General features: G+C 49.4%; 1 protein-coding gene across 4 annotated transcripts in view; it reads right to left on the minus strand.

Annotated features, from left to right (window-relative positions):
* Nucleotides 1–27,475, minus strand: part of ABR (ABR activator of RhoGEF and GTPase) — a 118,015-nt gene that overhangs the window by 48,604 nt on the left and 41,936 nt on the right. For 2 of the 4 annotated variants that reach the window (XM_028707587.2, XM_028707588.2), the window contains exons 2-6: nt 23,412–23,614; nt 9,407–9,511; nt 7,338–7,523; nt 3,506–3,613; nt 1,708–1,768 (exon numbers count right to left, since the gene is read on the minus strand). In XM_028707587.2, coding sequence (XP_028563420.2) covers nt 1,708–1,768; nt 3,506–3,613; nt 7,338–7,523; nt 9,407–9,511; nt 23,412–23,614 — 663 coding nt within the window. Of the gene's footprint in view, nt 1–1,264; nt 1,393–1,707; nt 1,769–3,505; nt 3,614–7,337; nt 7,524–9,406; nt 9,512–15,590; nt 16,251–23,411; nt 23,615–27,475 lie in introns of those variants that run through there. The other 2 variants (XM_028707589.2, XM_028707590.2) reach the window with 2 other exon arrangements.

The following is a 27,475-nucleotide window of genomic DNA, read 5'->3' on the forward strand; positions in this document are numbered from 1 at the left end:
CCCGCTCAAAGCCACTTCCCCAAGCTGAAGGGAACAGGCAGGGTCTCGTTCTGAAACGGACGCAAATAGGGAAATTCATCCTCGCCCCCTCACAAAGCAGAGTGCCCAATCCCCACAACCCAACCACCCGTGCCCATGCCAACCCAACGGGGGCATCTCTTCAGGAAGCTCCCCACCCCAAAGGGAACGGGTGCAACAAATCCCCATTTCAATGGGACACATTTGCGTACAGGAGCGGTGACAGAATTTATATCGCCTTTAGTAACAAGGGGCAGGTAAAACGCCGTTCCTCCTCCACCCCCCACACCCCCCGTGGTGGTTAAAAGGAAATTGACAATTTGACACCCCCAAATCAGTCACTTTGGATAACACCCCTGAAAAGCAAGAAGTAAAAACCAATGTTGAAAAGAGTCCTAGGAAATGCCCAAAAATTGGGGTCCAGCACCCCAATAAAGATGGCCATGATGAAAAATAGTGGTTGCCAACACAGCCCCCCTGCTCATCACCATGGTTACAAGGCCTGGAAGGGAGGGGGAGCAAACATTTAGGGGGGAATTGCGGGAGGTGAATACCCCACTTCCCTTGGGCGGCGAGTGAATGGGGCAAAGATGAAGCAAATGTGAGGTGGTTTGGGGGAGTCAGTGGGTGGGAGGGATGGAGAAAATGGGACAGGTGTGTTTCCACCCCCAGCCACCTTTTGTTACAGGTTCCAGGGAGAATTCTGCATTCAGAGGTCACAAAGACGCACGTCAATTGAAGTTGCGCCCTAACGGGACCAGGCAGAGACTGGGGGCAAATAGTGACAGAGTAGCAGTGGGAGCCCCCCCCCCAAAAAAACCCCACCTGCCATAGGGACCCAATATTTCCTTGGGTGTCGGTCCCTTGGTTCCCACTAAATGGGGGGGAACACCTAGCGACAGAGAATAGCCCAGCCCTCGGATCGCTTAGGAACAAAGAAATCACCAAGTTGGCACTCCCAAGCGGAGCAGAAAAAAGAGAAATCTGGAAAAGTGGGGGAAGGTTTCTGAGTCACGCTAAGACCCCTCCACACTTCCCCAGCACCCGGACCGGTGAGGACAAAGGCTTGGTTGCCGGAGAGGCATTTGTGGAGACAAAGAGAGCAGCGAGAGAGAGAATCCTTACAAGCCACCCCGAGAGAGGACCCCAGACCCGAGCGAGCGACACCGTCCCTGCCCTGCACACCACCTGCTCTTTTTAAAAAATGGGGGAGGGGGATGGAGATGGATGGAAAGGAGACCCCCACCGTAGGTGCAGTTACAGCAAAAGCGGATGATGAGCAGAATCTCCATGGCACCCTCCTTGCGGCATGGCTAGCACCCGGCTCCATCGGTGGCAGTCCGCTGGCTGTCGGTGAAAAGAGCTCCAAAGCCAGCCGGTAGTTGTAGGGGAGGGAGGAGGAGGAGGAGGAGGGAAGGGGGCGTGAGGGGCTGTAAGACGCTGCCAGCATTGTAAAAAGGTGCAGACCCCTCCTCTCAGCCCCCTTGCCTCCCGCCTCTCCCCATAAGAGCACAAAGGGATCCGTATCTCCAATCTGCACACACAGCATCGGATATTATCTATCCTTTGATGGGCTCAGGAGATGGTGGGGTGGGTTTTTTGGAGAGTAAGACAAAAGAGCATGCCACATAATTTAAACGCTCGCTCACACACACCTACAAAAATATATGCATGCAATAAAATTGATACCTTCCATGGTAACGGAGGTGTGGCTCTCTTTTGAATCCTTTGGGCCCTTGACTTTCAGCTCCTGCCGAGAGGGGAAAGAACCGTTAGAGGCCACCTTTAGGGAACGGGCCATTCTGCAAACATCTTACCCAGGAGTAAATCTCATGGAGTTCAATGGGACTTGGTCCCCTGTGAGTGTTGCATCCTCGGGGTTGCAGAGTAGACCCACTGGGATTAATGAGCCTACATTAGCCATGTCCATTAATTTCAGTGAGTAGGTTTTGTACCGGAGACAGCCCCCATCACCCAAGGTTTCTAAAATCTGGTCTCTTTTCCTCTTCTAAATTCCCAAGGATTGCACCCTTTGTATGCCAAAAATTATCATCTTTTTTAAAACAGAGAACGAGAGTGCCTCTGAGGATATGCAGAGAGGACCCTGGCCAGCAAGCTGAGGTCATACACAGGCACACTGTTCTACTCCCCTGAGTTATATCCAACTAAATTCTATGCAGAGACCCTATGCAGAGAAGAACTGGAATTAGGGGAGTTACGTTAAGTCACATATCTCTGAGTAAGACCAAGATTGGCTATAAGCCAAAGGATTTGGAGAGAAAGGGTTGATTTAAAAGAGGGGCACAATTTCTGAAGTTTGTTGAGCCCAAGAGAAAGTAATTTCAGTGGTGGTGGTGGGGTCATTAATAGAGTGCAGAGAGAGAACAAAGAATTGACTCCATTGACTTCCAGAGACCCCCTGCCTCTTTTAAACTCAGAAGACACCTGTTTTAGATGTACTCCACACAGCAATTTCTACACACAAAAAGAACCATTTGAGTAGCTTTTAAAATGACCAGATATGGACAAAAAGGTTCCTAGAAAAATACATTTCTTGGCTGGCCTCCTCACTCACGCTGCCCAACATCACGAGCGTCAGATCAGAAGAAATAGTCCCCTTTTCAGCCCAGCCGCTGCCACCCACAAATCACAGAAATCAAAGAATTGTAGAGTTGGAAGGAGGGTCATCTAGTTCAACCCCCTGCGAAGCAGGAATCTTCTGCCCCACATGGGGCTCAAACCCACAACCCCAGCTGCTCCACCAACTGAGCTATACCAGTTTCACAAGCAAACTCTTGGAAGTGGGAGTGGTGGTAAGACTATGACTGCTCAAGGAGGTTCCGTTTGTCAATCATGTCACAATTTTGGCCCCCTAAACATCAACAGAGACCCTTGTCTCTGCTTGGGAAGGAAATTCTTCACAATGCCTGGGGCATTTTTGGGGTTAGAATAAATTATGCCAGCAAAGACATGGTATAAAGTGGAGAAAGATGTCTCGGGCAGGGACGAAATTTTGGAGCCCTCCTTTCCCCTCCAACCCCAGCAAGAGAAAGTAGAAATGGGATCAAACAGTAGGCAGGGAGGCTTGCACTGCATTTTTCAAAATACACAATTCTGTTTACTGCACAGTAATTAGGAAGAGATCAGCAAATCCTTTGTATAGCAAAGGGATTTGTAAGCTGCCCTACTTTGTAGACTCCTCAGGGCAAAGACTTGTCTCTTTCTGGAGCAGGAAGGGGAGGCTATATTACTCTATAAAAAATCTCATTAGGCAAACTAGGGTGTGTGTGTGTGTGTGTGTGTGTGTGTGTGTGTGTGTAGGTGGGTGGGTGGGTGGGTGTCCATCCTGACCAACCTCACAGGGTTGTTGTAAGGATACAGTAAAACACACATACCAACCCACTCACAGGATTAACTCCGTCTATGCCACTTTTGACCCACATGAAGAAAAGACAAGCAAATAAACGACAATATTTTGAATCCTCACCTCTGAGATTTTCTGAAATTGGTTGTTGCTCTGGCTGCATTTTTCTGCCGTCTCCAGCGCAATTTTGTAGTTGTCCACGAAGGCCTTGTACACCCCCAGCTGGCTAGCCTATTTGTGGGGGCAAGCAGTGATATGTGTGCATAGGGAGGGAAACATTAGAAAACCATTAAGTTCATTCCCTGAGGCCATAGGTCACAGCCTTCTTAAACCGTGGCACCCACACTTTCTGATCCATAATCCCCGCAGGCCCCATTTTCCCCACATGGGAAATTAAAGGGGTTCATCACAGGACTTGAGATAATCAAGGCCTCATATACTTATACCTCCCTTTCCCGAAATAGCTGAGGATCACTCCACAAACAGGTGAGATCTTTGAATGCACCCTCCCCAAACAAAAATAAAAATAGTATAATTACAGCTTGCGCAGCAATTTTCCTAAAACCCAAGATGGGAAAAGAAATCCAATTTTTGTTAAGTAACAAAGAAACATTTGCATCCACCTTTAGGCAAGGACAAATCATCTGCAGCAGCACAACCTTAATTTTCTAAGTGCTGCTTTGGCAGGGAGGATTTCCATTTAGTATAGGTTTGGTTGTTTTTAAAATAGTCATTATATTATACAGCAACGGGGGCAGTGGGAGGGGCAGAACATTTGGTTCCACAGGCCAGATCCTTATGAGGACCTAGCCTTGCAGGCCAAATCTGAAACATGTCAATGACCTGATGCCACAATGACATCGGGAGATTGGGTGCTTTGAAGGCCCGAAGTTAGTGCTTTAAGGCACCTGAGGCTTCTGGTAGACCAAAGCCTGATTTCCACTGCCAATGTAGAAGTGGAATCTTTCAGATGCCTGGATAGCTCACTTGGATACAGCGTGGTGCTGATAACGCCAAGGTTGCAGGTTCAATCCCCGTATGGGACAGCCATACAGGCGAGTCCTTTAAGGTTCCCTTCCAACTCTACAATTCCATGATTCTAATCATGTCCATTAACTGCAAATTGGCCTTCTCTGAGTAGGAATAGAATTGGATGCAACCCACTTTTAAACACAATCAGAAGCAAAGGAACACCCTTTTGTGTGTGTGATGCTTTCTCCACTTGGAACAAAACAAGACAAAAACCCACACATTTGCACACCTGCCCCATCTAATTCCAGGAATTAAAAACAAAGGAAGATGCTCCTTCCCATCTCAGATTAACAGCATCCTCGTTTCTGAATTCAGACAGGACCCCCCAAAGGTACCACTGGGGATGCCTAAGAGGTAGCTGATTTTAAAAAATATTTTGTATATATCCCAAATCTGCAGCAATCCCCTCCCACGATGGCGCCTTCCCCCAATACATGAAGCTCCATGTGCTTGTTCTCGACTCAAGAACTGGGCGAACTTGTTTGCCCCCCCCCCCCCGCTCCACACCACCCACACAGTTTCTCCAAAACTATGATAATGTATTTAAAACTCTTTGGAGAGAACAGGCAGCGCTCAGGGCAAGGTTTCCACCCTGGAAAACTGTCTGACCTCATTTCAAGTAGTTAATAGAGCTCCTGTCTGCAAGGAGGGCTGCTTCTGGCTTCACAAAGACAAACCTCTCGCTGGCCTCGCCTCCACGGAAGCAAGGGGTCCACGGACCAAATTTCCACAAGCAACCCCGCTCTGGCTGATCCGTGGGCGAAGAGAACCTCAGGAGAGCCATCCTGGTTGAGGCCAAAAGCTTCCATCTCATCACTGCTGGCCAAAAGCTATGCTAACTGGGTGTGAAGAGAAGTGGCTGGCCAAACCACATCTGGGGAGCATCATGTTGGCTACTTCCGTTCCATCTTCCGGTTCTGAGAGATCTACATTGGCTCCCAGTACGTTTCCGAGCACAATTCAAAGTGTTGGTGCTGACCTTTAAAGCCCTAAACGGCCTCGGTCCTGTATACCTGAAGGAGCGTCTCCACCTCCATCGTTCTGCCCAGACACTGACGTCCAGCGCCAAGGGCCTTCTGGAGGTTGCCTTGCTGCGAGAAGCCAAGTTACAGGGAACCAGACAGAGGGCCTTCTCGGTAGTGGCGCCCGCCCTGTGGAACGCCCTCCCTTCAGATGTGAAGGAAATAAGTAGCTATCTTATCTTTAAAAGACATCTGAAGGCAGCCCTGTTCAGGGAAGTTTTTAATATTTAACACTATTGTTTTTAATACTTGATTGGGAGCCACCCAGAGTGGCTGGGGAAACTCAGCCAGATGGGCGGGGTATAAATAATAAATTATTATTATTATTATTATTATTATTATTATTATTATTATTATTATTATTATTATTTAGCCCATCATCCTATTCCCCCCGCGATGGCCCAAGGAGAAACCCAGAAGGAGTGTGCAGAAGCAGCAGCCCTCTCCCACCCCTTTAGCGCAAGGCACCCAAGAGGCGCATTGCTCCATTACAGCCATAGTAACTTCTGCATTGGGTGAAGAAGTCCTTTCCGACTGTCCCAAACCTCCTGCTCATCAGCGTTTTATTGGGTGTCCCTGCTGGGCCTCTCCCTTTGACTTTGTAAACTTCAGTTGTGTCCCACCTCGGATCTTAGTCACCTTCTTTCCAAGCAAGGAAGCCTCAAACACCGTAGCCATTCCTTTCGGAAATAGGCCAGAATGTAAAACACGAGCCACACGCAAAGCTAAAGCTTAACCACGTATTGCCCCCGCTTTTCTGAACCATGATGAATTGTTCTTGACTGTAGTAAACAAACCAGCCTTCCCCAACCTTTAGGTCTCCACAGCTGAGGTTATTATGTACCAGATGCGAAACCAGGGTTTGAACTGGATTTGCAAAGTGTGGTTTTTGTGGCTTAAGCATTTGGTGCTAGCCATGCTTTATTATTTTAGTGTTCGATGCTGTATTGTGTTTTTACTATTTTTTATTGGGTGGCATTTAAATAATAATAATAATAATTATTATTATTATTATTATTATTATTATTATTATTATTACTACAAGGTGTGACCGGAAACTTTGGTGAATGGTCACAGAAATCGGACAGCGAGAAATATTCAAACATAGAATCGGCATTGGAAACCCACGAAATGCTCACAATTGTGTACAGAGATGAAACTGTAACTTGAAAGACAGTGTATGAGTGGTTTAAGCGTTTCTGTGAAGGGCGGCAAACCATCGAAGACGGCCCTCAGTCTGGCAGACCGTCAACAGGCAGAACAGCGGCAAATGTCAACACAGTTTGTGAGTTATTGATGCGGGATCGGCGTTTGTCCGTCTGATGGCAGAAGAATTGCGTATTCCGCGTGAAATCATTACTGGGGTTACTGAGTTGTCCCACCCTCCATATTCTCCAGATCTGTCCCCCGCCCCCCGGCAGATTTGTTTCTTCTTCCAAAACTGAAATCTGCACTGAAAGAGCACAGATTTTCCAACATTTCACACCTCCAAGCTGCTGTGACGAGGGAACTGAAAGCAGCACGAAAATAGGACTTCCCAGAAGTTCCCAACAGTTCTACGAACGTTGTCAACGGTGCATTGTATCAGAGGGGGCCTACTTTGAAGGCCTGTAAGGTATGCATGTTCGAATATTTATCGCTGTCCAATTTCTGTGACCATTCACTGAATTTTCCAGTCACACCTTGTATTATTATTATTGATCTAGCCAGGGTTTATGAGTTTGGTGCCGGCCATGGTTTACGTGTCTGGTGCTAGCCATGATTCATGTGTTTGGTGCTAGCCACAGTTTACGTGTTTTATCCGGACCAAAACTACTGAGGACACCTCCACAACAGAACTAAAAGACTGGGGGTGGACACACAGGAAGCCAAGGACCAGAGAAAGCCAAAGCATAACTCACCAGCTTCTGAAAAAGGTGGCCAAGCACCACACTGCTGTCCCAGTTCTGGACCTGGGGCCAAAGGCTGTCGTAGAACTCCTTGTGGATCTCGTAGATGTCCTGGATCTTGTAGAAGATGGTCTCGATCTGCTGGATCGTGAGGACAGGCTGGGAGGTGGTGGCTGTTGCTTTCAAGGGCTTCATGGGCTGGAGTGAGCCGGACACAGAGGAAGAGGAAGCATCAGAGAAAGAAAATTAAACACTGGGACCCTCCCACATTCTTGTGAACCAGCCTTGCAAAGAAAACAAGTCATGGTGCTTCGAACCTATGCTCTGCCTCCATGTTCAGAGGCAGTACCGCATTTTTCGCTCTATAGGATGCACTTTTCCCCCTCCAAAAATGAAGGGGAAATGTTTGTGCGTCCTATGGAGCGAATGCAGGCTTTCGCTGAAGCCTGGAGAGCGAGAGGGGTCGGTGCGCACCAACCCCTCTCGCTCTCCAGGCTTCAGGAAGCTATCCGCAAGCCTTTGGAGCGCAGCGGGAGTTCCTGCCGGGCTCCGAAGGCTTGCGGATTGCAGCCTGCAGCCCGGGGAGCACAGCGCTGCGCACCCCGGGCTTCGGGCAGCTATCCGCAATAAAAAAAAAAAATTCTTTATTTCCCCCCCAAAAAACTAGGTGCGCCCTATGGTCCAGTGCACCCTATAGAGCGAAAAATACGGTACGTCTTCCGAACACCACACGTAGCACTAAACCGTGGCTTGCTTACACCATGGTTTGTTTAACAAACCATGAGTTAACCATGAGCGGTTCCACAGACGATAAAAAAAAACACACGCACCATCTGTACGCTGCCTTGAGCTCTCTGGAGGAAAAGATGGGGTACAAATGTGATTAATTTAAAAAAGTTAAAATAAATAAAAATATATTATCAGACTTTCCTGAACACCTCCGCAGGCGTTTTAAAAAACAAACCAGCTCCCCACAGAGCACAGCGGCCCTTTGAAATGCCAAGAGAAGTACTTCGCGAGCTTCCCCATTGCGCCAGAATATGGAAGGGGAAGCTCCTCGTGGGCCCACGCGGGTGTTGCGCAAGGCAGGGCTGCTGTGACTCGGCCGCCGGGCTCTCAGGAGGAAGCTGGAAGCTATAAATAGGCCTCCGAGGGACACTTTCGAGATGAGGCCACCAAAAGGAGGCTGCGGAAGACGTGGCCGCTGTCTCGGGACGTCTGCTCCAGCCAGAAACATGCGGAACTCACAGCTGCATGACGCGGCCATCTTGGAGCGGGCTCTTTCCTTTTCTAGCAGGGAAGGGAAACTTTGGGCTTCCAATTATTGCTGGCCTACAACCTCCATCCATCCCCTTGAGCGATGACCACCCTGCCTGAAAGGGCTAAAGGGAGGGGAGAGGGCTGCGGGGGCGCTCAGGACGTGCTGGTTTGTTGTTTAACTATAACACAGCTATTGAGGACCACCTATTCCCATAAGAACTGGCCTAGACTCTGTGCTTGTCACCTGAAGCCCTTCTCTACGTCCATCCTTGAGAGGTACGGAGGGTGGCAACACAAGAACGGGGCCTTTTCTGTGGTGGCTCCCCAACTGCACAATGCTCTCCCCAGAGAGGCTCACCTGGCACCATCATTACATGCCTTTAGGCACCAGGGGGAAAACATTCCTCTTTACCTAGGCTGTCAGCAGCCAGCCTCTTTTGGTGTTTTCCACTGGCCGGGAAGGATCTATCCTCGTCTCCTCTCTGATTCCCAACTCCACTTCGCCCAACTAGCCAGGGGAGAGTTGGGTTGTTCCTCCCAGCTATTGGCCTCCTCTTCACCAGCAGTCCAGCGCCGAGGGCCTTCTGGTGGTTCCCTCACTGCGAGAAGCCAAGTTACAGGGAACCAGGCAGAGGGCCTTCTCGGTGGTGGCGCCCGCCCTGTGGAACTCCCTCCCACCAGATGTCAAAGAGAACAACAACTACCAGACTTTTAGAAGACATCTGAAGGCAGCCCTGTTTAGGGAAGCTTTTAATGTTTGAAACATTACTGTATTTTAATATTTTGTTGGAAGCCGCCCAGAGTGGCTGGGGCGTACTCACCAGTAATAGGGCTTCCAGCTGGTTGATGTACATCTCCTCACTGGCCAGGAAATCCTTTAGGACCAGCCTCCGCATGTCCACCCCCTTCCCAGCATCTTGTCCACCCTAGAAGAAATAAGATGCCACATGTTAAAAGGCGAGCGGAACCAAGACTCAGCTCCAAAGATGATGGTGATGATTGCAAGTGTCTCTGAGCATGCGGAGACTGAATTTTCTCACACTCCCAAGTTGGAGAGTGCAATTGTTTTTTTAAAAATTATATTCCCTTGCAACTCCACAACCCCCCCTGCCAGGTAGGCTGGTCTTAAAGGCAGCAACCTGGCCCTGGTTGCCCAAGTTGTGTGACCAAGGCAGGATTTGAACACAGGACACCAAGGACCAAGCAATGACACACGAAGTCCAGTGGCTCAGTGACAGAGCGCCTGCCTTGCATGCAGAACGTTCCAAGTTCAATCCCCACTGGCAACTCCAGGTAGAAGGAAAGTCGCCCACCCACCCATCTGAAACCTTAGAGAGCTGCTGCCAGTTAGTGTGGCCAGTACTGAGCTGGACAGACCAATGTTCTGACTAAGTGCAAGGTGGCTTCCTAAGTTCCCATCACCCTGGCTAAGATGGGGAATGTTGCATTTATCCAGAGGCTAAGATTTGCATTCCATGGGTCTAAATTGAGGATGGGGGGGGGGATTGTGGTCCTCCAGACATTGATATACACCAACTCCCAGCAACCACCATAGCCAAAGACCAGGGGATGATGGGAGTTGTAGTCCCGCAATGTCTGGGGGACCACAGATGTTGCCATATCTTGTAGAGCAAAAAAAGAAGACAACCCAGAGGGTTGATCGCCAAGGGCCCCAATTCACACAGGCCGCTTTCAACACCCCCCATGGACGAATGACAAGATACTATTTTTAAAAGGAAATGAAATTTGCCTCTCACAGAGACATTTCCTCAAGACAACGTAAACCTGAATCCCCCCGAATGACTGAATTGCACATTTACTTTGCGGTCCACAACACGATCTGGGAAATGCTGTTTATTTATTTATTAGAGTTTTAGAATCCAATAAGTCCAACACACACACACACACACACACACACACACACACGGTCTTCAACAGTAAATACACAGAGCTTGAAGCAGTTTATACCATGATTAAAAAAAACAGCACCAGCCAAACAATTTATCCTGAAACAAATTAAATAACAATAATGGAAGACAACTGGACCAGATTTTTAAAAACCACCTAAGCAGAATCGACAAGATCAGTCAATTAACATCCCCTAACCCATGGGTAGACAAACTAAGGCCCGAGGGGCCAGATCCAGCCCAATCGCCTTCTAAATCTGGCCTGCGGACGGTCTGGGAATCAGTGTGTTTTTACATGAGGAGAATGGGTCCTTTTCTTTAAAATGCATCTCTGGGTTATTTGTGGGGCAGAGGAATTCCTTCATATTCCCCCCCCCCCCAATATATAGTCCGCTGTCTGCCCCCAAGTTCTGAGGGACAGTGAACCGGCCCCCTGCTGAAAAAGTTTGCTGACCCCTGCCCTAACCTGTGAAAGGAATGCCAGGTGGATGGTGGCAATCAGAGGTGCAAATTTGGTACTCAGTGGTTTTCAACCAGGGGCCGCTGGGGTGCCGTGAATGACGGCTATGGGTGCTGAAGGCAACACTGGCCTCTGTCCCTCTTCCCTCCCCTCCCTCCTCAAATGCCCCCTCGTGTCTCTGCCTCCCAAAGGCTTGCACAGCGAATAGTGTCTCTGGGGCTGGCCAGGAGCTGAGGCAGCCTGAGAGTAAGCAAGCAAGCAGACGAGGGAGCCCAGCTAGCCAGTCCACCAGCCCTTGCTGCTGGGAACGGACAGACAAGTCCCATGCCCCTGTGGGGCAGTGTGAAGGGGCACCTCTCTTTGGGGCAGCTCAAAGACCAGGGGCAGCGGCGGCGGCTGCCCGGAGGACTCCCAAGGAGGGGAGAGAGGAGGCTCTACCAGGGATGGTGTTCGGAAAGGGGTTGGAGGTGGCCGGCTTGGCAGGCAAAGGGTGACGTATCTGGGCTCCTGTGCCTCGCAGGGGTGCTGCAGAACAATATAATAATAATAATAATAATAATAATAATAAATATTTATACCCCTCCCTCGCTGGCCAGAGCCGGGCTCAGGGCAGCTAACACCAATAAAATCACAGTAAAAACATAATGGGGGGGGGGGGACCCAATTTAAAATACAGGTTAAAATGCAATTTAAAATGCTCATTTTAAAGTAGCCGATAGGTCAAGACCATGGAGGGAGGGACAACATAAGGGTCAGACCGAGTCCAAACCAAAGGTCAGGCGGAACAGCTCCGTCTTGCAGGCCCTGTGGAAAGATGTCAAGGCCCTAGTCTCTTGTGACAGAGCGTTCCACCATGTTGGGGCCAGTGCTGAAAAGGCCCTGGCCCTAGTTGAGACCAATCTAACCACCTTGCGACTTGGGACCTTCAAGGTGTTGTCATTTGTGGACCTTAAGGTCCTCCGCGGGGCATACCAGGAGAGGCGGTCCCGTAGGTATATAGTTGGTCAAGGGTGCTGTGGACTCAAAGAGGTTGAAAACCTCTGCATTATTCCATTACCTAGCGGGTTTTCCTTCTAAAGATTTCAAAGATGTTTTCCGCAATCATTCTCCCATAAGAGCAGGTCAGTGTGGTCACCCCCCAATTTGGTAAGGAGCTGTTTTAAGGCCACCCAAGGGAGCCTGTGGCAGAGGTGAAATTTGAAATGGGGACTCTCTTGGCTCTACCTCTCCAGGACACAGGGGCAGAGGAAGGGGGGTGCAGTGGGGGCATACACCCCGGGTGTCTTCGCTGAGGGGGTGACATTTGGCGCGCCGCCCACCCGCGACTCCCAAGTCTACCCCGACTTTGCCCCCAAAGGCTATTGAGACTAACCAATATACCGCTTGAGTGCATATGGAGCCTCTAAACCTGGGATTCCTAGAATTGTGGCTTGCACGATCCAAATAATATGATAAAATTCACAACGGTAAACATTAATGGCACATTTCTGCAGATTCCAAATAACTACTTAGTTTAATTTATTCACTGAAATTGATGGCCTTGGTTCAGTTATAGTCCTTCTTTTACACCTCCGGAGCCGCCTGCCCCACAATAAATCCACTGCCCCCTAAGGGGTGGTAATGTCCACTTTGGGGGATCATTGACCTAACCAGCCAAAACATTCTCTGTTTTCACAGTCTTTTAAAATATCCTTTTTAAAAAGCAGGATGCCTCTGAATACCACTCACTGGAAGTCAGAGGCAAGGAGAGTCGCTGCTGCCATATTCGGGTCTCGCTGGGGGGGCTTCCCTTTGCGGCATCAGTGCAGATGCAGGAGGCTGGACCGCCTGGGACCCCCTTCTGGCCTGATCCAGCGGCCGGGTTTCTCTGACACTCTCAGGTTAAAATGCCGGTGGCAGAACAGCTCATTTCAAATGCCTCCTTGCAGAGACGCTCGTTTTGGTTCGCTTTGCATTAATTGCGGTTCATTTGCACTGTAAACCCTCCAGCTGACGTATTACTACAGAGGCTGCTTTCACGAATCCACCAAACAAGCGGTTATCGCTGGGTGGTGTTGCTTGGGAAAACAAAGCAGTTACAGATGAGGGCAAGTCATAGGAGAGCCAGAAGTGGCCCTATGGGGAGTCAAAAGCCAGTGCTCCACCTAGGCTCAGGGTTGTCGGCACTGACCGGCAGCAGCTCTCCAGGGGGCATTCAGGTGGGGGACATTCCCAGGCCTACCTGGAGAAGCTGGGGACTGAACCCAGGGTCTTCTGCTTGCAAGGCAGGTGCTTTGCCACTAGCTGCAGCTCTGCCCCTAAAAATGAAACAAGACTCCGGTCCTCATGGTTCTGAATCAACAGCTGATTTAAACAGGGGAAGCCTCCACATCGGACCGTGAAACCATCTGCCACAGTGCTGTCTACACCAGGGATCAGCAAACTTTTTCGGCAGGGGGCCAGTCCACTGTCCCTCAGACCTTGTAGGGGGCCGGACTATATTTGGGGGGGGGGGGGGAGAGAATGAAAAAATTCCTATGCCTCACAAATAACCCAGAGATGCATTTTAAATAAAAGGACACATTCTACTCATGTAAAAACACGCTGATTAACAGACCATCAGTGGTCCGGATTTAGAAGGCGATTGGGCCAGATCCGGCCTCCAGGCCTTAGTTTGCCTGCCCATGCTCTACACCAGCAGTTCTCAACCTGTGGGTCCCCAGATGTTTTTGGACTACAACTCCCATCATCCCTGAGCTCTGGCCTTGCAAGCTAGGGATGATGGGCGTTGTAGTTCAACAACATCTGGGGACCCACAGGTTGAGAACTGCTGGTCTACACTGATCGGCAGAGGCTCTTCAATGTTCCAGGCGGGCGACATGCCCAGTGGGTCTACCTCGCAAGGTTGTTGGGATAAGTAATGGGAACGGGGGCAGGGGAATCAACCCCACTAGTTCCCCCTGAGTTCCTTGGAAGAAGGGAAGGATATAAATGCGAAAGAGCCTGACGAACAAACCACCTTTTTTTCTTGTTGCTTTCCAGCAGTTGGAGAGCTTTGTTGTCACTTGTCTACATTCGGAGGGAAAACCACTTAAGATCTCGCCGTCCTCAGGCGGCTCCAACGTGGGGCCTGCTGGGGCTCGACTCCCTCTCTGTTTTGCCCCCTTCCACCCTCCCACTCAGTGCCGCAGGCGCCCCACGGATCCAAGCCCTTTCCCCCAGCCAATAGCACAACGCAACGAGCCTGAACGCCCCATGGGCTGCCAGCCTGGGCCTGGCAGGGCTGGACTCACACATCACAAACACAGAGGAGAGGAAAGCGCACACACAAGTCAAAAGAGCTTTCAGCTGCTGTACACAAAAAGGGCACATTCCCAACCCAGGAAAGAATAAATAACAAAAAACCTTCCACTCCACTCCCAGGACTTAATTTGTGTGCCTGGCACCAAAACTTCCTGTAAGCTGAGCTTGCCAGCTCCAAAAGGGGAGCTGGAGGAGAGGCCTGCAATTACTCAGCAACGAAGCAGCAGCAAAAAGAAAGGCCCTCTGCCCATGCTCAGAGGCAAACCATCGTTGCCGCAACACTCCCCCAGCCACCCAAAGCAGCCTGAGGCTTTGGCACTGAAAATAATTTATTTTCTTGGAGAAAGTTGAACGTCGTGCTCAAATTAAGCCCTTGCATCTGAGCAGGGCTGTTCCAAAAGCACAGGGGGGATTTAGAAATGGAGAGGGTTAGTTTTAGGCAGCAACTGTTGAGGGGGAAAGAGAGAAAAAAGCAAGGCACAGAAATATATCGGCTCCAGCCCAAACAAACAGCCTTATCAGCCCCTGCTGACCTCCAGCTTTCTGCAAAGCCCAAACCCTTTTACCTCCAGAGGTGGGAGGACCAGGCTGGGATAAAGACAGACCTGCAAGCCCTTGTTGCTAAGCTCACACAAATCGCCAACAACATCTCGCTCCCAAGAGGCCCCCAAATCCTGGGAAAACCCTGGAATTATATCAAGCAGGAGCGAGAAAGAGAGACTATGGCAGCATTTTCACTCACCCGATCACATCTAGATGTAATCCACAGCCCTGGAAAGCCCAGAGCTCCAAACTACAAGACTGCCTCTGGCCATATACAGCTATTAGTAATTATTATTATTATTATTATTATTATTATTACTACTACTACAATTCCCTGCATCACAGAACAAGGTGGGATTGAAGAGGCCGGGCGTCCTGCAACACCTTGAAATCAGCCACCCCTTGGGGGCACCTCTGGGGAATCGAGTGAGGGGCTGAACCCGCAGCAAAAGCCCCCCTCCCCATTTTATTTATTGCATGAACAGCAAACTGTCATCTCTTAAGGAGCTCCAAGCGGCGTACACAGTCCCCCCCCCCCGCTTAGTCCCCACGCCAACCCTGCGATGTAGGCTGGGCTCAGAAATTGCCCCAAATGGACACGGGTTTCGTGATGGAGCGGGGATTCGAACCCTGGCCCAAGCCTGGCACTCTATAGCCGCTGCACCGGTATGGGCTCAATGCCAGTGCAATGCCCAACTTAAGCCTTCAGTGGCCAGGCTACTGGGTCCTTCTGCCCCCTTTGGAAGCCCCCGTGCCAGTCCTGGAGGATTAGGCAGACCCAAAGAGCCCGCCTCGCCCCAATTGCGTGCCCACCTTCTCCGAGGCCGGCGAGCTGGGGGTAGCCGGCCTCTCCTCTTCCTCTTCTTCGAGGACCTTATCGAGATAGCCAATGGCTTCCTCTTCTTCTTGCATGGCTCCCCGGGCTCTGGGAAGAAGTCGCCCCCCCCTCAGAGGAGCCAGGGGGCAGCCAGGCCTGGCATCGCCGCCTGCCACGGCCTCCTTCCGAGGAAGAGAGCCATTCCCGGGCACCGCAGCCCGGGACGGCACACACCCCAAACGCAACCCGCACCCTTTTTTCCAGAAGAGGCAAAGTCCGCAGCCAAGAAACTCAACTCCTGTGGGAAAAAAGCAAAGGAGGAGAAGAGAAGCCAGGAAACAGGAGGCTTAGCTTAACCCCTTCCCTGGGCTGGCAGCACGCATGGCTCCCGTCTCTTGGTCTTTTCTTTCCGCCGTCCTTGCCCAGCCTTGGCGCTCGTCCAGCAGACAGGAAGCGCCAGCCTCGCCCGCTGGCCTGCCCCTCCGTAGGTGGGGAAAAGGACCCTCTCTCCGAGATACCCACGCCGGGCAAAACGAGATATATGTCTATATTTTTAAGAAGAAGGAGGAGGTTGCTTCTCTCTCTCTCTCTCTCCGGCGCCAAGAGAAATGGGGAAAGTTCGTGGGAAGGAACTCTTTGAGGAAGCAGCTTTTTTCCGTGGTGCAGGAGGGCGGAGAGGTGGAAGAGGAGGAGGCGGCTAAATACACCCCCTCAAAAAAAAACCTGGTGGGGGGGAAAAGCAAGGACACAAATGCCACCGGGTGGTTGAAAGAAGGAAAGATGGATCCCAAACTTGCAGCAGTCCCATTTGGAAGAAGCAGGTGCAGAAATCACCTGCTAAAAAGCAGCTAAAAACTACTGTCCCCAACCGCAGGACGGCCTCTCAGGAAGGAAATGCAACTGTCCCGGCCACAACGCTTCCTAGGCTGGGGCTTGGTTTTTTCCTCAGCCAAAAGATGGGGCTGACGACAACAGCCCGCCTCGCAAGGCTGTTGTGAAGATGGCCCAAGGTTTGTGTGCAGAGCGGGGGAGAACAACACTTGAGTTCCCTCAGGGTAAAAGACAGGGGTATGAATGAATAAATAAATATAAGAATTGTCACAACTGGTTAAAGGAGAGTTTGGAAAAGGTCTTTTCTGTAGCGAAGTGTTAGGGCAGGGGTCAGCAAACCTTTCCAGCAGGGGGCCGGTCCACTGCCCCTCAGACCTTGTGGGGGGCCGGACTATATTTTGGGGAAAAAATATGAACAAATTCCTATGCCCCACAAATAACCCAGAGATGTATTTTAAATAAAAGGACACATTCTACTCTTGTAAAAACATGCTGATTCCTGGACTGTCCGCGGGCTGGATTTAGAAGGCGATTGGGCCAGATCCAGCCCCTGGACCTTAGTTTGCCTAACCATGTGTTAGGGGAATGCGAGTCAGCGTGTCTCGGTGGTTAAAGTGCCAGACTGGGGTGAGAGAGGCCCCGGGTTTGAGTTTCCACCCAGCCCCAAAGTGTGTTGGGTTACTGCAGGCCGGCTGCTCTCTACCTCGCAGGGTTGTTGGTGAGGGTTGTTTTCTTGGGGGAGAATGACCTAGGCTCTCTTGAGGGCCTTAGGAGAAGGCTATTGCTCTAAACAACAGCAAACAAATATTTCTTGCTGCAATCTATGCAAAAAGAAGGAAGAAAGGGGAGGGGACACAGGACATCTCGGGATCTTGAAATATTTTTTAAAGCTGCAAGAAGGACTGGCATCCACAGCATCCCACTGGCTCAGGAGAGTCACAGAAATGTATTTCCAGCTCTGCCTATGCAGGCTTCTGAGCCACACAGGACGTTTCTTTGGCCCAGGTGAAGAGTCCTGTCGGATGCATAAGCCTGCATATGCATTTCCTAACAAACACAGAAGAACTATAAGACTGCGGATGGGTGAGAGGGGGAAACCACCCATACAGATGGGAATCCCTGCTAGCTAGCGGCCCCCCGGAAAGGGCATCAGGGGCGAGAAGTGGATTGCACACAACTGTAGAGACCCAGAGGCAGCAAGGGAAAAAAGAAGCGTTCTCATCTGCAAAAAGGGGAAGCCACAGACCACAGAGTTTGCATAGGAGACGCTTTCTGCTGCTCTGGGGAGCTGGTCAGGGGGGAGAGAAGAACCGCCTTCTTTTCCCACCGCCCCTGAGCAAATATACTCCTTCCTGGGTAATTTCACTCCCTGCAAAAATTCACAAATCCACCTTGACGAAGCAGTGATCTTGTGCAAAATTAAACTGCGCTACTAAATGGGTTTTTATATTGTGTTTTAATGTTGTAACCTCCTCTGGGAACTTAGGGTGAATGCTACTACTACTACGACAACGACTACTATTACTAATAATAATAAGTGTTTGGGCAGGGGAAATTAAATTCTGCACCAGGGCAGTCCAAAATCCAGCCATTGTGGCGCCAGAGAGGATCGCTGCAAACACCAGGAAATCGTCCAGTTAAGCTGAATGTTGGAGGGTTCAGGACAGACAGAAGAACCTCCTTCTTCATGTTGTTAACCTATGGAACTCCCTCCCACAGGAGGCAGCGATGGTCACCAACCTGGATGGCTTTTAAAGAGGATGAGACAAATTCACAGAGGAGGAAAGGGATATTAATTTGATGCTGAAATGATTTTAGAATGAATTGATTTTAGAATGCTTTTTTATTAATTGATTGTGGTTTTATGTAAACTGTGTTACTTTTACTGTTGTTAAGCGCTCTGAGCCCGGCTTCGGCTGGGGAAGGCGAGATATAAATAAAATATTATTATTATTATTATTATTATTATTATTATTATTATTATTATTATATTGAAGGCTACGAGCCTGGATGGCTATGCTCTGCCTCCACAGTCAGAGGCAGCGGTGCTTCTGAAGACCACAGGAGGGGAGAGATTGGCCTGATCCTGATCCAGCACGCTCCTCTTATGTCCTTGTGCTGGACGTGGAGCTGGGAAGGGGGAGAGACAACTCAGCTTCAGCTGCTCACTCTCTGCCCGACAATCGGCTTCTCTCAACCTAGGCTGTGGCCTACCTCACAGGGTTGTCGCAAGAGAAGCGGGGGGAGAACAGGGCACACGCTTTGGAGGAAACCGTAATAAAGAAATGCAAAAAGAGCAAGCCGCCGCCTAGAAGCACAGAGTTGGGGAGCCCCTCAGAGGTCCTCTAGCCCACCCCTGTCAGCCCCCTGCTTAAGTCAGGACGCAACCACGGCAGGGTTCAAATCCCCACCCTGCCGTGAAGGTTTCACAGGGTGACCTTGGGCCACTCGCTGCCTCTCAGCCAAAACTACCTCACAGGGTTGTTGTGATTCTGCCTGTTGTTGTTGAGTCGTTTAGTCGTGTCTGCCTCTTCGTGACCCCCTGGACCAGAGGGACCAGAGCACGCCAGGCACTCCTGTCTTCCACTGCCTCCCGCAGTTTGGTCAAACTCATGCTGGTAGCTTCGAGAACACTGTCCAACCATCTCGTCCTCTGCCGTCCCCTTCTCCTTGTGCCCTCCATCTTTCCCAGCATCAGTGTCTTCTCCAGGGAGTCTTCTCTTCTCATGAGGTGGCCAAAGTCTTGGAGCCTCAGCTTCACGATCTGTCCTTCCAGTGAGCACTCAGGTCTGATTTCCTTAAGAATGGATGCGTTTGATCTTCTTGCAGTCCATGGGACTCTCAAGAGTCTCCTCCAGCACCATAATTCAAAAGCATCAATTCTTCGACGATCAGCCTTCTTTATGGTCCAGCTCTCATTTCCATACATCACTACTGGGAAAACCATAGCTTTAACTATATGGACCTTTGTTGGCAAGGTGATGTCTCTGCTTTTTAAGATGCTGTCTAGGTTTGCCATCGCCTTTCTCCCAAGGAGCAGGCATCTTTTAATTTCGTGACTGCTGTCACCATCTGCACTGATCATAGAGCCCAAGAAAGTAAAATCTCTTTTTTTATATATAATTTTTTTTATTAAAGTTTCAAAAGTTTTTTATAACAACCAAAACAAAAAAGAACAATACAATAAAAATGACAAACAAAAAGTATAAAAAACAAGTATAATTTCAACCCTTACTTTCTTATAACTTACTTCCCCGACTTCCTCTTACCTCCCCTTTCTGTATTCCAATTTCTAAACTATTCTTCAGGAAATCCTTCCCTTATTTTTCACTTAATTTTAACCTTTCTTTTTCTTTTTAACATATCCATTACCGCTAATAACCACATATTTTCTAATCCAGCGTCATTCTAACATTCATTAATTTTGCAGTATTTCTTTAAATAGTCCTTAAATTTTTTCCAATCTTCTTCCGCTGTTTCTCTTCCCTGGTTTCGGATTCTGCTCGTCATCTCTGCCAGTCCCATGTAGTCTATCACCTTCATCTGCCATTCTTCCAAGGTGGGTAGGTCTTGTGTCTTCCAGTACTTTGCGATAAGAATTTTTGCTGCTGTTGTAGCATACATAAAAAATGTTCTGTCCTTCTTTGGCACCACTTGGCCGACAATACCCAAGAGAAAGGCCTCCGGTTTCTTCAGGAAGGTATATTTAAATACCTTTTTCAATTCAATACCTTTTTCAATTCAATTCGTGCAATTCAAAGTAAAATCTCTCACTGCCTCCATTTCTTCCCCTTCTATTTGCCAGGAGGTGATGGGACCAGTGGCCATGATCTTCGTTTTTTTGATGTTGAGCTTCAGACCATATGATTCTGCCAAACACCTCTAACTAAATCCCCACCCTGTGCCAGTTCAGCAGGACATTCTCTGCCTGGTTCCATGTAAATCACACTGCAATTTTTATCGTTTTTATGCAATTTTACCATTTTTATCCTTTTTCAATCCAACAGTAGACTTACAGGGAAACCGGCACTACCAGTGCACCCGTGTTATCGTTTTCTTGCAATACACTTGGACTAACATGAAATACAATGGATGTATCAAGCGGGCTGTTTTTACACTATTTTGCCTCCCTCGTAGTAATTTTCTTGAACAGAGGCATCAGCGATGCAGCAGGATCCTCCGGTTCCCCCCGCCGGCCATTAGGCTTTCTCTAGAATCTATTGACATCCATAAGGGCTAGAAACTTAGTGGCTGCAAAAGGCCGCCTGCATGCATGGCCCTGACTCTATGGACCGCCCCCAGGGCTGAAGGCCACTAGCTGTTTGTACCCCGCCCATCTGGCTGGGTTTCCCCAGGCACTCTGGGCGGCTTCCAACAAAGATTAAAAATACATTAAAATTAAAAATACATTAAAATACATCATACTGCAGCCTTCAGCCATGTTTGTTTCAGATGTTTCTCCTTGCTTATTTTATTTATTTCATAAAATCCATACACCTCTGGATTGCAAAAATACAAAACAAACCTTCAAAGCATTTTACAGAAAAATGATAAAATATTTAAATGACAGATCATAGAGTTGGAATTGACCCAAGGCTCATCTAGTCCAGGCATCCCCAACCTGTGGCCCTCCAGATGTTTTGGACTACAATTCCCATCATCCCTGACCACTGGTCCTGTTAGCTAGGGATCATGGGAGTTGTAGTCCCAAAACATCTGGAGGGCCAAAGGTTGGGGATGCCTGATCTAGTCCAATCCCCTGCAATGCAACAAAAACAATTAGCCACAATAGTTTTAAAACATTCAAAAAAAGCAATAAGTTAAAAACAGGTTAAAACATGCTTGAAATCACACAAAAACCACATTTAACATAATGTGTGGCTTTACCTGCCCCTTAAGGAAAGGATTTGTGTGGGGAATCGGGGGGGGGGGGGAGGAGAGGCAGAGTTGGGCAGTGGAGGGAGACGAGAGAGCACAGTCAGGGATAAGTAGTAGAGATCCTTTAAAAAAAAATGCAGCAAAGACAATGAGGACTAGTGTCTTGAAGCCAAGACAAAACTGGGAGAAGGAGCCAGCGCAGGGAATATGAAGGAGTAGGTGACGGTCGTGACGGGGGCCTCAAAGCCAGCCACACTTTCCACCCAGGACAACGTGGGAGGCTAAGAGTTAACTGCAAGGGAGGATTTGTGGGTTTTAAGGCTTGCAAATCCCCTCAGCTATGGGGCCTCAACAAAGGCAAGCTGTTTTCCGTGTGGGTTGCAGGGCTTTTCTTCTGCATGCTCCCCCCACAGCGAAAACCCTGGTGCTGCAACACACACACACCATACTGAATACAACACCCACCATACTGAATTTTGATTCTTAAATCAGGTACGATATATGGGGGACAGGTGTCGTTTTTTCTAATCAGAAACCTTAAAAAAAGAAAAGAAAAAGTGGTGTGGTAGCTCATTATGGCCACCAGGTGGGGCAAGGAGCCCAGATCACAGGAAGTTGGTGCCCTCCTAACCTGAGATTTTAAAATGAAGACCTGGCAGAAAGCGATTTCCAGGTCTAGGAAGCTGCCTTATACCATCTACCTCAGTATTGCTTACACTAACTGGCAGCAGCTGTCTGGGATTTCAGGCGGGGAAGTTCTGGTCCTCGTGTTTCTGTAATAAGGACTGATTTTAAAGAGAAGCTGCTTTACACTGAATGAGAACCTAAGTCCCCCCAGCTCACTATTATTGCCCACACGGACGGGCAGCTGCGTCCACAGCCCCCCCGGGAGATACCAGGAATCAAACCTGGGACCTTCTGCATGCAGAGCTCTGGCCCAAGGCCTCAGGGCCAGATGAAGAAGAGGAAAATGCAAGCACTCAAGACCAAGGGGGTCCCCTCGTACCGCAGCCTTCAGACACGTTTCATAAAATCCATACACCTCTGGATTGCAAAAATGCGAAACAAAATTTCAAAGCAGTTTACAAAAAAAGATAAAATATTAAAACAACAGATCGAGTCGGAAGGGACCCAGGGTCATCTAGTCCAACCCCCTGCAATGCGATGAAACCAATTAACCACAATAGTTTAAAACATTCAAAAAATTAAAATAAGCAATAAATTAAAAACAAAACGTGCTACATTCCAGATAACTGGGTAGGCTTGCCGAAACGGAAAGGTTTTAATCAGGCACAGAAAAGAGGACAGTAAAGTTTCCTGCCTGGTGTCAATAGGCAGAGAGTTCCAAAGGGCAGCTGCTGCTGCTGCTGCTGTGGGCGATGGAGTTCTTACAAATGCAGAACGGGTATTTTGTGGCATCTGTAACAGATTGAAGCTGTTGAGAGAGCATGAAACTGCTTATGGTAACCGCACTCCGTCGGGTGGGTCTAGGAGGAGAGGCTTCCCAGACACTGGCCAATAGCACCCTGCAAGCGTGGCTCTGGTGCCTTTCCGTAATAAGGTTTGAGATCATATTTCCACCTCGCCTGCCTTTCACAACATGCAAAGCAATTTTGCAAAGTCCTTTACACCTCCGCAACACCTTATCAGCTCTTGGGTTTTAAAAATGCAAATGTCCCACGCCCGAGAATCGTCGAATTAGACACATTAAATAAATAAAACAAACACAGCACCAGCCAGGTTTTAAAGATGGGCCTGCTTCTCCCATGCTCAAATTTAAACAGCAAAAAGGGGGGGGTCACCCCTCACGTCTGCCCGCCACCTCCACAATCTGTCCCACAGAAATGACCTCTTCACAAAGAACATAGTTAAAACTATGGAACTCCTCTCCCAGCAGGGCTGGAAAATTACTCTCTGCCTGGAACCCTGGAGAGCTGCTGCCGGTCAGTGCGGACAATACTGAGGTAGGTGGGCAAGCAGCCTGACTCGGTAAATGTGAAGCACTTCAAATGCCGTACGCTACCATAGCAACGCATAATAAACCATCACCAACAGTAACAACAAAGGGGGGGGGAATGGCATTTTTGGCCGGACCCCCAACCACTTACCACAGTCCCCAGTCCATCCGCTGGGGTGGGTGAGAGGCTCTCGCACCCATCTCCGCCGTTCCCGCCCTCTTGGCCGCGGGCGCTGAGCTGAGGCGACATGGTGGGCGACTCGTCGATGTAGGGCATGGTCTCCGAGCCCCCAGGGGGCACCTTGGGCTCCTCGTTCCCCTCAGCGTCATAATCCTCCATGCCATAGTTGAAATCTGTCAACAGGACCAGAGAGAGAGGGCCGGTCACTCAAAGTCTGACGGGGAGCTCTGGGCCAAGATGGCAGCAAGTCGTGAGAGCGCCGTGTATTGTTTTCATTCATTTATTTACTTATTGCATTTCTATCCCGCTTTTTTCACGAAGGAGCTTGAGGCGGCATACAGTGGTACCTCAGGTTACATACGCTTCAGGTTACACACTCTGCTAACCCAGAAATAGTGCTTCAGCTTAAAGAACTTTGCTTCAGGATGAGAACAGAAATCGTGCTCCGGCGGCGCAGCGGAGGCCCCATTAGCTAAAGTGGTGCTTCAGGTTAAGAACAGTTTCAGGTTAAGAATGGACCTCCGGAACGAATTAAGTACTTAACCTGAGGTACCACTGTACATCGTTCTCCCATTCCGCGTTTAATCCCTCACAACAACCCTGTGAGGTAAGGATAGAGGCTGAGAGGCAGGCCCTGTGGCCCAAGGTCACATATCCAGTGAGCTTTATGCCCAAGAGGGGATTCGAACCCATGTCTCTCCCAGATCCTAGTCTGACACTCTAACTGCCACGGTGGGGTAGCACTATTGCCAGGATGTTGTTATTGATTTGTCACGAGATTCTGTCTTAAAGTTTTAAGTGTCTATTCGCTTATTGCATTTATAAATTTTAAATTTATTATTGTACATTGTTTTAAATGTTTGTTTTCCTTCTGGGATTGTACCCCCAAGTGTGTTTTATAAGCTGGTCTCCAACCGTAATAAATATCTCTCTCTCTCTCTCTCTCTCTATTGATTTGTCGTAAATTGGCTAGAGTTACTTCTGTTAAAAAAAGAAGTGACTAGGAAGTTGAATAATAATACTGAAATTTGTTGTAAGTCGAGGACTAATACATTTATTAAGAAAATCATAACAATACAGGCAACCCCCATTTATGTGCATTCAATATGTGTATGACTCTATGTGTGCACATAGCACCAATCCCATAAGTGAAGAGTCCCGAAAACATCACAAAAAGGGGCAGAACGGGGTGTTTGCAGGATTTCCCAACCGTGTTTCAAATATACGCAATTTCACTTAAACGTACGGTGCCTTGGAGCACCAAGGTGGCGTTGCCTGTATTCTCAACCCCAGCTGTAAAACTCTCACACCTGAATTTTCACCTGGCTATTTAAGCCCCTTCCCCCTTTTATAAGCATTGGTGGGCAGGGTTCTGATGTCACTTCCCCTAGCACCTCACTTTTCCCGGGCAGCACCCCTTTATAGCAGCTAGCTAGCCTGGGAGAAAAGCAATGACAATGACAAACCTAGACAGCATCTTAAAAAGCAGAGACATCACCTTGCCAACAAAGGTCTGTATAGTTAAAGCTGTGGTTTTCCCAGTAGTGATGTATGGAAGTGAGAGCTGGACCATAAAGAAGGCTGAACGCCAAAGAATGGATGCTTTTGAATTCTGGTGCTGGAGGAGATCCTTGAGAGTCTCATGGACTGCAAGAAGATCAAACCTCTCCATTCTGAAGGAAATCAGCCCTGAGTGCTCACTGGAAGGACAGATCCTGAAGCTGAGGCTCCAAGATTTTGGCCACCTCATGAGAAGAGAAGACTCCCTGGAAAAGACCCTGATGTTGGGAAAGATGGAGGGCACAAGGAGAAGGGGACGGCAGAGGATGAGATGGTGGGACAGTGTTCTCAAAGCTACCAGTATGAGTTTGACCAAACTGCGGGAAGTAGTGGAGGACAGAGGTGCCTGGCGTGCTTTGGTCCAGGGGGTCACAAAGAGTCGGACGCAACTAAAAGACTAAACAACAACAAAGCCTGCCATCACTAGGGGCCAAAACAGGGACCCTTCTCTGGCCAGGCCCTGCCTCGCCAACTTGCTGCTGATGTTCTTGCTGACACCTCCTGCCAGCCCCCCAGATGCCTCCTCCTAAACCTGCCAGCCCCCTATGGTTCGGCCATCAAGTGGGGCTGATGCCAGTTGGGCAAAGGCTGCCCTGGTGGGTCTTACTCCAGACCGAAGCCAGGCAGAGGCGACTGAGCTTAAACGGCCCCGGTCCTGCATACCTGAAGGAGTGTCTCCACCCCCATCGTTCTGCCCGGACACTGAGGTCCAGTGCCAAGGGCCTTCTGGCGGTTCCCTCACTGTAAGAAGTGAAGTTACAAGGAACCAGACAGAGGGCCTTCTCGGTAGTGGCACCCGCCCTGTAGAACACCCTCCCATCAGATGTCAGAAATAAACAACTATCTGTCTTTTAGAAGACATCTGAAGGCAGCTCTGTTTAGGGAAGTTTTTAATAACTCATGTTTTAATGTATTTTTAACCTTCTGTTGGAAGCCGCCCAGAGTGGCTGGGGAGACCCAACCAGATGGGCAGCGTAGAAATACCGTATTTTTCGCCCTATAGGACACACTTTTTCCCCTCCAAAAATGAAGGGGAAATGTGTGTGCGTCCTATGGGGCGAATGCAGGCTTTCGCTGAAGCCTGGAAAGCGAGAGGGGTCGGTGCGCACTGACCCCTCTCGCTCTCCAGGCTTCAGGAAGCTATCCTCAAGCCTTGCGAGCGGCAGCCTGCAGCCCGAAGCACGGGGCACGTTCCGGAGCGCACCACGGGCTTCGGGCAGGTATCGGGCAGCCCCACAAGCTCGGGGGACAGCGGGGAGGCGGAGTGCCGCCATCCCGCTATTCCCCAACCTGGTTTGGAGGCTGGCCGTGGGGGAAAGCAAGCTTGTTTCTGCCCACCGCCAGCCCCACAAGCCGCTGCCCCACCGAGGCTAGGGAGGCTGTACCTGAAGGCAGAAGAGGGAGACGGAGCACTCCATCTTCCTCTTCTAGCTTGGGGATGGCTGCGGGGGAAAATAATTTCCCCCCCTTGATTTCCCCCCCCAAAAACTAGGTGCGTCCTATGGGCCGGTGTGCCCTATGGGGCGAAAAATACAGTAATAAATTATTATTATTATTACAGTGGTACCTCAGGTTACAGATGCTTCAGGTTATAGACTCCGTTAACCCAGAAATAGTACCTCGGGTTAAGAACTTTGCTTCAGGATAAGAACAGAAATCGTGCTCTGGCGGCACGGCAGCAGCGGGAGGCCCCATTAGCTAAACTGTTCAAGTTAAGAACAGTTTCAGGTTAAGAACAGCCCTCCAGAACGAATTAAGTTCTTAACCCGAGGTACCACTATATTATGCACAGAGAGTCTGTGCCCAGACCCTGCTCTGCAAAAATAAGGCACCCAGATGAACACAATGCAGATGTGAGAAGACAAGAAAGTGGGCGGGTGCCAACTGCCCCCCCGCCTCTCCCCCTCCCCAGAGGCGCCAACTCCTTCCTCTCACATTAGCGCATTATTACCTCCTGGAGCAACCCAGCCACCCACTCTGTACTCAGTCAGGCGTGCGGCCCCTGCTCGCTCCCCCTCCCCAACAGCCTGACACACTTCCCCACTTTTGCACAATTAACCACGCGTCCTTGAATCCGCCGCCTTGAAGCCCGATGCTTTGTGCCAATTTGCTGTGGCAAGGCCAGGCCAGGACTGGGGCGCTTCTTTCGAGAAGGTGGCTGCGTTATAGGAAGGGAGGGAGACTAGGGGGTCACCCCCACCCCCCAATCACATTAGAAATAGGATCGGGTTCCTGTGTGCTTGGGGGTGAAGCAGGAAACCCACCCCCATTCTGCAAAACGGATGGTTCAAAACAAAACACCCCACAAGCAGCATCTCCACCTCGCATCAGTCGGGCCCAATGAAACATGTTGAGTTGCACTGCATAATTTATCCTGCCTCTGAAATTCATGGGGGTTGGGGGAGGCGGAAGGGATGGCCTGAATGTGTGAATGCAGATCCAGGTTTTTGCATTGCCAGAAGTCATCTCAAACG

The sequence above is a fragment of the Podarcis muralis genome, chromosome 15 (genome assembly GCF_964188315.1).
Source record: "Podarcis muralis chromosome 15, rPodMur119.hap1.1, whole genome shotgun sequence".
Taxonomy (NCBI): domain Eukaryota; kingdom Metazoa; phylum Chordata; class Lepidosauria; order Squamata; family Lacertidae; genus Podarcis; species Podarcis muralis.